Source organism: Hipposideros armiger, unplaced genomic scaffold (assembly GCF_001890085.2).
Source record: "Hipposideros armiger isolate ML-2016 unplaced genomic scaffold, ASM189008v1 scaffold_1154, whole genome shotgun sequence".
Classification (NCBI taxonomy): Eukaryota; Metazoa; Chordata; class Mammalia; order Chiroptera; family Hipposideridae; genus Hipposideros; species Hipposideros armiger.
In genome coordinates this window covers 404,282-416,832 of record NW_017732504.1, presented here as the reverse complement: position 1 = coordinate 416,832, position 12,551 = coordinate 404,282, and the positions used below count along the sequence as shown (strand labels likewise).

Here is a 12,551-nt window from a genome sequence, read left to right as displayed (position 1 = left end):
ATACAACGATAAACACAAATATGTTCATAACAAAATGAGGAATACTCATGACAATTACAGTCTTCATTTCTTTAACTGTTCCCGTGATCGTGGTTCTTAACCTGGTGGAGTGACACAAACTTTCATTCCTGAAGGGCCTGGGTCATTAGTAGTCCTGCCTAGATTGGATTGTGGTTTTCCATTGACCTTAATCACAGGGCCATGGTAATACTAAGAGACGTCCTAGGAATCTCCTGTATTCCAGACGTATACTTCCTTACCTCCATTATGGAGCAGTAGTCCAATTTCCCCCCTAGAAGTCAAGATTAATCAAGCTAACACTGAAACTCTCTTCTTTACCTATAGATTTAGAGGCCTGAGGAGACCAAAGTGGCTGGGTGACAGTCTTAATTTCCAGTTCACTGGGATAATTATTGTGACTTCTGGTGGAAGCATTTCTCCCTCTGGAACTAAGACCTCTAGGCCAGCAGAGCATAAAGTCATGGGAACAGCAAGGAAAAATTTTGCTAGTGGGTCACTGAGGGTAATAGTTCCCCTTAGTTGTACCAATAGTTGTACCATTTCCATTTCCAACTGTCAAGGAAAACCTACAGTTCTTCCCTACTGTATTTCTTCCCTATGTGTCTCCTTTACTACTTATAAAGAATACCTCACTTCTGACACTTCTGGTCACCAAATGTATGGGGTCCCCTCCCACAAGCAATTCTCTGCTACACCAACTGGCCATCCTACAATTTAACTCAATTCTAAGACTATCTGCCTGGATATAGTTTCAGATACCATATGTTAAGGGCTCAGTTTCACAAGATGGTTCCCCACTTTAGATGCCAATGGCAAGTAGAGGTCTTCAGGTTACCAACAACTTCTGTCCATTTTGGCTACATATTAGAGGTTCCCATGACTCCCTCCTCAGGTTCAATTAATTTGCCAGAGCGGCTCACAGAACTCAGAGAAACACCTACATTTACGTTTATTAAAGGACATGATAAAGGAAACAGACAGTCAGATGAAGAGATACATAGGGTGAGGTCTGGGAAGGTCATGAGCACAGGAGCTTCTGTTCTTGTGGAGTTGGGGTGCATCACCCTCCCAATGTGGATGTGTTTACCAACCTGAAAGCTCTCTAAACCTTGTACATTTGGGATTTTTATGGAGGCTTCATCATATAGGCCTGATGGATTATTAATCCCGTTTCCAGTCCGTCTCCTTTCTCAAGAGAAGGTGGTGGTGGGAGCGGTCCTGGTGCTGAAAATACCATTTCCTTTCATGGCTTGGTCCTTGTGGTGAGTATCCCTCATCCAGGAGCCACCCAAGACCCCATTCAGAGTTGCCTCAGTAGAACAAAAGACAATTTTTATCACTCAGGAAATTACAAGGGCTTCAAGAGCCCTGTATCAGGAACCAGATCAAACACAAAATATTAGAACAAGAGATGCTCCTAGTGTTTTTATAACTTAGGGAATTACAAGGGTTTTAGGAGCTCTGTGCCAGGAAATGGGGCCAGAGACATATAAATACATTATATAAAATATATACAAGTATATAACATATGTATTTTTCTATTATTTCACACCACCCTTTGACTCCTGTATCCATGGTTATTGGAGAATCAACTTTATTGGATGGCGATTCAGAGCATATACAGACTTCTAGAGAATCTTCCCTCAGCCTTCAATGTACTGTCACCTAGTTGATGCTGTAACTGTGTCTTCAAAAGGTCATTCCACCATTCTGTCAAACCAACTGATTCAGGATAGTGGGGAACACGGTAAGACCAGTGAATTCCGTGAGCATGGAGCCACTGCTGCACTTATTTTGCTGTGAAGTGAGTTACTTGAGCAGAAGCAATGCAGTGTGAAATACCATGACAGTGGATGAGGCATTCTGTAAGTCTATGGATGGTAGTTGTGGCAGAAGCATTGCATGCAGGGAAGGCAAATCCATACCAAGAGTAAGTTTCTATTCTAGTAAAGACAAAATGCTGCCCCTTACATGATGGAAGTGGTCCTATAAATTATCCTGCCAGGTAGCTGGCTGAACACCCCAGGGAATGGTACCATATGGGGGGGGTTCAGTGTTGGTCTCTGCTGCAGGTATATTGAGCACTCAGCAATGGCCATTGACAGGTCAGTGGAAGTACACACTGCTGAGCCACACTGTTCATAATCTCATTGGATGACAACAGGTTTGGCTAGGGAAAGAAGCTGTTATCCACAGAATGGGCCATCCTATCCACTTATTAAAATCCTCCTTTGCTGAGGTCACCCTTTAGTGATTATTCATAGGGGACACAAATATCTTCTTTTTTCTTTTTTTTCCCTTTCAGAGATTAAATCTTCTCTCTTCCCCAGATTTCATTATCACCAAATTTCTGATCATGTTCCTTCACCATTATCCAAAATCCTTAATATCCATTCCCATACTTGTACTCCAGATTTGTCTGCATAAATTATAAAACCCAAGTAGTTCTTTTGGAGTGTAGCACACCTTCTATTGGATCAAACTTTGGACCTCACCTTTAGAAGCTTGCTGGGAGTTGAGTCTAGTTGTAAGTCTAGAATCAGAGGGATGGGGGACTTGTGTCTGAGGAGAATCAGCATTATCTTGCATAGCCATCGCCTCTTACAGTTTCAAGCAACGCAGGGTTTATTTCCTCAGATAGAGGTGAAAATGCCAAAACCACTATGGGTGGAGAGGCCAAACCACTGAGGCTGGGGATGCCACTCTCAGAGTTGGAAAGGCTGCTTCCACTGGTAAGACACATCAGCATTTAGGAGCCCAATGTCCCCAGCTTCAAAAGGGTCTTCCCACATGTCCCTGTACCAACAATGGGATCCCTTTCTTTCCCAATTAATGCCTTCACTTTCACAGTATTTTCACTGTTTATTTAGCGGAGACTTTTTCCAAATCTTTAAGTTCTGCTTCAAAAATTCCATCTTTAAGTCATTTCTCTTTTCTTGCATTTTATTATAATCAGCCAGAAGCCAAGCCACACCTTCAATTCCATTGCTACTTTCCACAAAACACTAGAACACTAACACAATTCAACCAAGTTCTTTGCCACTTGATAACAAGAAATACCTTTCCTCCAGTTTCCAATGACATGTTCCTCATTTCCATCTGAGACTTCCTCAAAATGGCCTTTACCATCCATATTTCTATCAACATTCTGTCCACAATTACTTATTCTCTAAGATGACTGAGGTTTTCTCTTCATCTCTTTTCTTTCTGAGAAATCACCAGAATTACCCTCAACATCCATATTTTTAGCATGCATCTCAAAACTCTTCCAGCCTTTATCCATTATTCAGTTCCAAAGCCACTTCCACATTTTAGATATGTTACATTAGCACCCCACTTCTGGTTCCAAGTTCTGTCTTATCCAGTTCAGGGTGCTAGTCCAGGGTACCATGGATTGGGTGGTTTATAAACAACAGAAATTTATTTCTCACAGTTCTGGAGGCTGGGAGTCCAACAGCAGGGTGCCAGCATGGAAGGTTTCTGGTGAGAACCCTCTTCCAGATGAAAGTTTACCATCTTCTTGTTGTATCCTCACATGGCAGAAGAGGGTGAGAGAGCTCTCTGGGGTCCTTTTTGTAAGGGCACTAATCCCATTCGGGAGGTCTCCGCCCTCAAGACCTAATTACCTCCAAGGGGACCCACCTCCTAATATCATCATGTTGGGGGGTAGGATGCCCCCCACTTGAATTTTGAGGAAAAACATTCAGTCCATTGCAAGGCCTAATGGTCTCACTGGAGAATTTTACAAAACACTTAAAGAATAATTAACACCAATTATACACTACCTCTTCCGGAAATTAAAGAGGCAATACTTCCAAATTCATTTTATGTGGTCACCTTCATCCTGATACCAAAAAGAGACAAAGACAGTAGAAGAAAACTACAGACCAGTATCTTTCATAAATATAGATGCAAACATTCTTAACAGATTAGCAAATCATAGCAACCACAGCAAATCCAGCAATATATTTTTTAAAGGTACAGTTGACCCTTGAACAAAATGGTTTTGAACTGTGCAAGTCCACTTATACATGGATTTTTTTCAATATATTGGAAAATTTTTTAGAGATTTGTGGCAATTTAAAAAATTCACAGGCTAGTCATGTAGCCTAGAAATATCAAAAAAATTTAAGAAAAAGTTAAGTTTGTCATGAATACATAAAATATATGTAGTTACTAGTTTATTTGATAGTTTACTACCATAAAATATACAGAAACCTATTTTTAAGTTAAAATTTATCGAAACTTACACACACTTACATACTACACCTGGTGCCATTTGCAGTGGAGAGAAATGTAAACAAATGTTAAGATGCAGTATTAAATCATAAATGCATAAAATTAACTGTAGTACATACTATACTACTGTAATAATTTCATAGCCACCTCCTGTTGCTGTTGTGAGCTCAAGCGTTGTATCCATTTAAAATGCCATGTGATGCTAATCTGAATGAGCAGTTCATAAATTGAATATAGCAGTAAAAGTGCTCTTGCAGTTCTTGTGTATTTTTCATGTTAGTGCAATACTGTAAACCTTGAATAACTCCATGGGACCCTACAAAGTGATGCTGGAAGTGCTTCCAAAAAGCAAAGTCATGACATTACAACATAAAGTTGAATTGCTTGATACATATCATAGACTGAGGTCCATAGTTGCAGTTGCCCAACATTTCAAAATAAATGAATACAGGGTAAGGACCACTGTAAAAGAAGAGGAAATTATTGGAGCTATTGTTGTAGCTATGCCACCAAGCACCAAAACCTTACACTTTTTGCAAAATACCTCTTCATCTCTTATTGAAAATGGAGCTTTTATGTGGGTGCAGGATTGGTATAAGAAAGGCATACCTATAGACTCTAATATAGATTCAAAAAAATCTATATTAGATTTAAGAAAAAGCAACGTCATTATGAGGTCTGACAAGTTCACAAACTTGTTGTAACAATTTTGCTAACCTTTGATATCAGAGGGATTATTCATTGATTTTGTTCCAACTGGACAAACAGTTAACCAACTTTACTACTTGGAAGTGCTGAAAAGACTGAGTGACAAAGTTAGATGAAAACAGCCTGAACTTTTCACCATCAATTCATAGCTCTTGCATCACAATGCACCAGCTCACATGGCCCTGTGACGGAGTTTTTAGCCAGTAAACAAATGAGTTGGAACACCCTCTCTAATCACCTGATCTGGCCCCCAATGACTTTTCTTTACCCAAAGATAAAGGAAATATTGAAAGTAAGACACTTTGATGACATTCAGGACATCAAGGGTAATACAATGACAGCTCTGATGGCCATTCCAGAAAAAGTTCCAAAATTGCTTTGAAGGGTGGACTAGGTGCTGGCATTGGTGCATAGCTTCCCAAGGGGAGGTACTTCGAAGGTGACTGTAATGATATTCAGCAATGAGATATGCAGCACTTTTTCTAGGATGAGTTCGCAAACTTAATTGTGTGACGTCATATGACAACTTAAAGCAAAAGGAAGGTGAAAGATCTAAAGCTGGATAAGTTAATGCCAGCAAAGGATGGTTTATTAATTTGGCTTAAAAACTGTTGAGATAACAGAAACAGCTTCTACCAAACAAGAAAGAGGCAGCAGACAAATTCTCAGACAGTATTAAAAAATCATTGAGAAAGGATATCTGCTTTAATGCACATGAAAATATTCTATTCTTGTGGGGGGGGGGGGGGGGGGACACACAAAAAATTTTTTTAGTAAGGAAGAGAAGCACTAGGACTTAAGGCAGGAAGGGAATGGGCTAACAGTTTTGTGCAAATGCCATTGGGTTTAAGCTCAGGACTACCCTTGTCTGTAAAGCTGCTAACTCCTAAGCCTTGAAGGGTAAGATAAACACCAGTTGCCAGTCTTTCGGTTGTACAAGAGAGCCTGGACAATGAGAACCTTTTGTGGATTGGTTCCATTAATGCTTTGTCCCTGAAGTCAAGAAGTACCCTACCATTAAGGGACTGCCTTTTAAAATTCTTTTGATATTATTGGGCAATGCCCCTGGCCACCCAGAACCCCATTAGTTCAATACCAAAGGCATCAGAGTGTTCTGCTTTGCCCCCCCAAAAACATCTCTAATTTGACCTCTAGATCAGGTCAAAAAGAACTTTAAGGCTCATTACACATGGTACTCTATGGGAAGGGTTATCAACACTGAAGAACCCCAATAGAACATCATGAAAGTCTGGAATGACTGCACCACTGAAAATGCCATCCTTGTTATAAGCCATGAAAGCTATCAAACTTGAAACAATGAATTCTTGCTGCATCCAGGTGTTGTGCATGACTTCACAGGGTTTACAACAGAGCCAATCAAAGAAATCATGAGAGTTTGAGTAGCAGAAAAAAAAAAAGTGGGGGGGTGGGTGAAGTGTTTCAAGGTATGGGTGTTGGAGAAATTCAAGTGCTAATAGACACATCGGAGGGATTAACAAAAGATGACTTGATGGAGATGAGTGCTGGAGAACCAGCACCAGATGCTGAGGAAGACTTAGCAGTGCCTGAAAACAAATTGGCATTAGACAATTTGGCAGAAGAGTTCCAATTATTCAACACTGCTTTTGACTTTTTTTATGACATGGACCCTTCTATCATATATGGACACTGAAACTAAAGCAAATGGTGGAAGGACTGGTTTCATATAGAAACATTTTCAGAGAAATGTAAAAGAAAGTCAGACAGAAATTACAACATAATTTTATTAAGTTACACCGAGTGTTCTGCCTCTCCTTTCACTTCTGCCACCGGAGTCGAGAGCAACACCTTCTTTTCCTCCTCTTTAGCCCACTCAACATGAAGACAAGGATGAAGACCTTTACGATAATCTACTTCCACTTAATAGTAAATAATCTGTTGTGCGTCTTTATGTGAAAATCTAGTAACTGTATGAGACATTTCTGTGTCATCGTTGCCTAAGTATGCATCGTGTAGAATGTCGTGTGAAAGACTCAAAGTGGATAGCCTATCCTAACATAGGCAAAAGGTGAGTGATATTTAATATAAAATTGTTAGCTTTCTGTTTTATAACTTTTCTTTCTAAGAATTACATTACCATACAGTATGTCTCTCAAAGTTGGAGAAACTATGTATCAGCCTATCACTACAGATAAGTAGTTTTTTAAAAAAATGTAACATTTCCAGTATTATAAATGACCGTAAAGGTGTATGCCATAAACATTTTTTTATTCATTTGTGTATAGGCTATGCTACCACAAAGTAATCATATTGCTGCTTCTTTTTTAAAATTAATGCATGAATTGTTACACCTGTAAACAAATGAATTTTTTCACATCTTTTCATTTTTGATGTCTAGTGTTAATAATATGTATAACATCTATGGTGTTTTGAATCCTATAAGACAATATGTAGGTACTGACAGACAACTCATCTTGCAAACAGACAATGCAAACCTATGGTATCACTAAATACAGTTCAGTACTGTATATGCATTTTTCTCTTCCTTATGATTTCTTAAAGCAATTTCTTTTCTCTAGCTCATTTATTGTAATACAGAATGTAATATATATAATATAAATAATCTGTTAGTCAGTTTCTTATGTTATCAGTAAGGCTTCCAGTCAACAGTAAGCTATCAGTAAAGTTTGGGGGGGGGTGTAAAAAGTTATACACAGATTTTCAACTAATAGGGGATCAGCACCCCTAACTCCCATGTTGTTCAGGGTCAACTGTATATACTACAAACAAATTTTATGCCAGTGCTATAAGGCTTAATCAGTATTTGAAAATCCATGAAGGTAATCCACCATATTAACAGGGTAAAAAAGAAAAATCACATTATATATTCATTGTATCAACTGGAACATATTTCAAGTAGAATTTCAAGGAAATATAGAGGGTTCCATGACAGTGTTTCCAGGTAGCAAAAGGGCCTCAAAGTTATAAAGGGCCTGGTGGTGATGGGAGGGGGGGAATGAAATATATGGTTCTGTCATAAAAATGCAGTCTCTGGGTAAACATGAAGCCAACTTTTATCCTTTCTGTGAAACAGCAAGGCTTCTAAGAACTTTAAGGTTCTTTTCCCATAGCAGCTTCATAGGGAACCCAAAACAGAGAAGAACCTGTTGAACTTGTGTTTAATTGAGTAAACCCTAATAAAATTTGTAGAAAATACAGTTTTTAAGAGGATTGTTATTACTTGAAGCACTGCAAACTTGAACAATACAGAAACAGTACAAAGTGAAAAAGGGCCTTTGGATCCCAAAATGTCTACAGGCTAAAATCAGTCTGAGAAAACTACTCAGCTGTAAACACAAGCCATCTTTTATGAAGAAGAAAAAAAAAACCCAGAGTAGAACCAAGACCTCAGTATGCAAACGTGCTACTTGGAAGCAGAAACACACTTAAATTGGGTTCTCTATTATGTAATGATGCAATCCACTGCTTCCCAATCACAGCACAGAAATGCTGTGAGAAATTAATACATTACCTTCTTTTTTTCAGAACTAAGTCTTCGAAACTTCGTGCATTTTACACTTAACACCATTTTAATTTGAACTAGCCACACTTCAGTTTTCAATAGCTCAATTTCGAGTGCTCAACATGTTGCTAGCAGCTGTCTTATTAGACAATGCAGGTCTATTCCATTAATCTCCAAATTTAGTGGTAATTGCTTTTTTAATTTGTTCTTTAAATATGTGAAGTACTATAGGGCACGCACTGTAACAGATATAGCAACAGGTGAACCAGATAAAATCTGGACCCTCATTCTTAATTTCCCAAATATATTATAGCATATTTAATATCTCAGCGTTAGGGCTTTGGCAACACGTTTTGGTATGTAGGCATTTTAAAGAAATAATTCATTTCAAACTGGTTATTTCATACTTTTATCTTTAAAAGAACATTATGGAAAATTTAAAAGACATAAGTAGAGAAAATAGCAAAAGCCAAATAAACAAACACCATGTATCCAAGACAGACTCATCATAACATTATTTTGACAAACTTGTTATCCATCTTTTTCTTTTCCATGAGCATTGTTTTCTTTTTCTTTTTTCTTTTTTAGCTGAGCCATCCTGCCACCTGTTGGCAGCTCAGCTTGGGCCGGGAATCGAACCAACAACCCTGTTGCTCAGAGTTTATGTTCTTGAGTGAGCTCTTAACCAACTGAGCCACTTGACTAGCCCCTCCATGAACATTTTAAAGGAAATTCCAGACATATCACCTTATGTATATAAACTTCATAACTTGTCTTTAACAGATTTTTACATAACCACAACACTATTACCACTTAACAAAAACTTAATTTCTTAATATTATCTAATACTGCCAACATTCCCCTTTTCCCAATTGTTATAAAAATGTTTTAAGTTTTTCTCAACTTGTGATCTAAATAAGAACCACTGCTTCATATCATTGATTCATACATCTCTTAAGACTTTAATATGTGAGTTCTACTTGCCTTTTTTTCAGTGCTATTTTATTGGTTGAGAAGCCAGGTCATTCCTCTTGTAGAATTACCCACATTTTAGATCTAATTGCTTCTTTTTGCACCATGAAATTTGTTCTATTCCCTGCATTTTCTCTAAACTGGTAGTTAGATCTGGATGCTTAATTAGATTCAGGTTCAATAGTTTTTTTGGCAAGATGTGTGCCGTTTTTTACCTCATTAGGAGAACAAAATGTTTTGCCCTATTTTTGACGAGGTTAAAATTAATCAGTGGATTCAGATGTCAACCTGATCTGTTCACTATGAAGTTCAACCTTTCATCTTTTGTTCTTAAACTCTGTGAATCTTGCCTAGTTCCATAATTTCATTATGTGTTGCAAAATTCTCTACTAAAGAACTTTATCTCATCAACTTCTAGTGACCTGCAATCTAGTTCATACAGAAAATACAGGCTAAATGACTTTTCTTTCCTTTTACTTACCAATTTTCAGAATGAGCCAGTATACATAGGTATACTATGAATAGAGGTGATAACAGGTAAAATCAAAAGCTTTTCCACATTTAGTCTTTAAGAGAATTTCTTTCTAGAATGAATTTTCTAAAGTTTAACATGGTTTAAATGGTGATGAAAGGCTTCTACATGTTCATGAACATATTCTTTCTTTTAAATAAAATCTTGTCAGTTGTGAACATGAAGTAAAAGGGATCCCTACATTCAAAAACTTTTTCTCTAGAATTTATTTTTCAATGCTCCTTAACACAAAATTCATAAAACGCTTTCTGATAATTATTTAGTTATATTATGAATTCGCTGATGGTAAGTAAGGTGTGAGTGTTGGCGAAAGGCCTTCTTACATTCCTTACAATTGTATGGTTTCTCACCAGAATGAATTCTCTGATGTTGAATGAGTGATGAATGAAGTCTAAAGGCCTTTCCACATTCCTTACAGTCATAGGGTTTCTCACCAGTATGAATACTCTGATGTTGAGTAAGTTGTGAGAGCAGTCTAAAAGTCTTCTCACATTCCTTACATTTATAAGGTTTTTCACCAAAATGAATACTCTGGTGTTGAGTAAGTTGTGAGAACAGTCTAAATGCTTTCCCACATTCCTTACAATCATAGGGTTTCTCTCCAATGTGAATACCCTGATGTGAAATAAGTTCTGAGTAACGACGAAAAAACTTCTGACATTCTTTACATTCATAAGGTTTCTCACCGGTATGAATTCTCTGGTGGAGAGTTAGATGATAGCCACGACTAAAGGTCTTCCCACAGTCTTTACAATCATAGGGTTTCTCACCAGTATGAATTCTCTGATGGAGTGTTAGTTGTTGCCGCACTCTGAAGGCCTTCCCACATTCCTTACATTCATAGGGTTTTTCACCAGTATGAAGCTTGTGATGTATTCTAAGGCCTGTACTACACAGAAAAGCCTGCCCGCATTCTTTACACTCATAGCACTTCTCAGCAATATTAAGTCTTTGATGTCGAGTAAGGTGTGCATACTGTCTAAAGGTCTTCCCACATTCCTTACATTCATAAGGTTTCTCACCAGTATGAATCCTTTGATGGAGATTAAGTTGTCCTCGCACTCTAAATGACTTCCCACATTCCTTACATTCATAGGGCTTCTCACCAATATGAATTCTCTGATGTACTCGAAGATCTGCGCTACATGTAAAGATTTTTCCACATTTTTTACATTCAAGGAGTTTGTCAGAAATATGAATTCTCTGATGTCGACTAAGATGGGCACACTGTCTAAAGGTTTTTCCACATTCTTTACATTCATAGGGTTTCTCACCAGTATGAATTCTCTGATGGAAAGTAAGTTGTTGGCGTACTCTAAAAGCCTTTCCACATTCCCCACATTCATAGGGTTTTTCTCTATTATGAATTCTCTGATATAAAGTAAGAGATTTGAATTTTCTGTAAGTGTACCTTTTTTCAGAGGTGTTTTTTTTCACTTGCCTGAAATATCCCTTTTGAGGATCCTTTTGTCCCTCAAACTTTTTATATTCACAATCTTTTCTGAAAAAGGAGTCTTCCAGGCTATAACTTCTAATGTTTTTCAGTATCTCCCACTGAGATAAATTCATTTCAAAAATATCCTTTTGAGATAACTTTTTAATGTCATATCTGGATTCCAAATCTGAAAGAAAACAAGATAAATGCATGCTCTTTTCTTATTCTTGAAAAAGGAAACAAATAAGCAAATAAAAACTTTATAATAGAAAAAAAACAAAAGGTGAAACCCAGTTGCTGAAAACTCTAAAATAATCATGTATTTTAAAGAACACTAAAGGGAATAAAGACCATGATAACACAAGATAATTTGGATGCAGATCAAAGTTTGAGACTCTCTACTTGAACTTTTTAATGATTTCTTTTATCAATTAAAATAAAGTAGAAACACCTTACCAAGAATAACATGGCCTTTATTTACCATATCATTTCAAACCACTGACTGTCCACTTTGCTCTCTATGTCCTTACCAAACTGCCTCCTTTTAGCTTCTAGAATGTCACGATCTTTCCATTTCTTAGAGCTTTTCACTGGCTATTAAATCTTCCAGGAATGCTGACTTGGGTTCTCCCCATGGTTGGGTTCCTTTCATCCTTTAGTTATGTTAAAAATCAGAAAAATCACCCCTGCTGACTCATTTAATTTATATCCTTTCTTTTCTGTCCCAATAACTTGTTCCCTGCTTAACATTTTTTTCAATTTTGTTGGTACATATTCATTAATTTTAGTTTTTATTCTTTATTTTCTTACCTTAAACCTCCCCAAGGGCTGAAACAATCTTTCAACTACAATTGAATAACAAACCCATAAGACATAGTAGTTGTTTATTAAATTCTCATAACTAAGTAACAGTTATTGCACATGTTGCCTTGCCTTCGCTCTTACATCTTACTACACTAATAATTCTTTTTTATCACTTCCTGTAGAGATGGGAAACAAAAGCATATCTGAACTATCTCAATCAAATACATAAATGGAAAAAGGTGATTTCTTCACGTGTGATCATCCTTCCAAATATCTTACACTTACAAATATCTCCATTACCACTCATTCTCTACATAGTCATGAGTGAACTTTCTCCC

The 12,551-nt window shown here is 37.3% G+C and overlaps 1 protein-coding gene across 3 annotated transcripts in view; it reads right to left on the bottom strand.

Moving 5' to 3' along the window:
* Positions 1–12,551, bottom strand: part of LOC109376573 (zinc finger protein 345) — a 142,806-nt gene that overhangs the window by 46,445 nt on the left and 83,810 nt on the right. The window contains exon 7 of one of the 3 annotated variants that reach the window (XM_019632580.1): positions 10,480–11,596. The exons of 1 other annotated variant lie outside the window; for it this stretch is intronic. In XM_019632580.1, the coding sequence (XP_019488125.1) occupies positions 10,480–11,596 (1,117 nt within the window). Of the gene's footprint in view, positions 1–9,133; positions 11,597–12,551 lie in introns of those variants that run through there. One more of the 3 variants, XM_019632575.1, reaches the window with a different exon arrangement.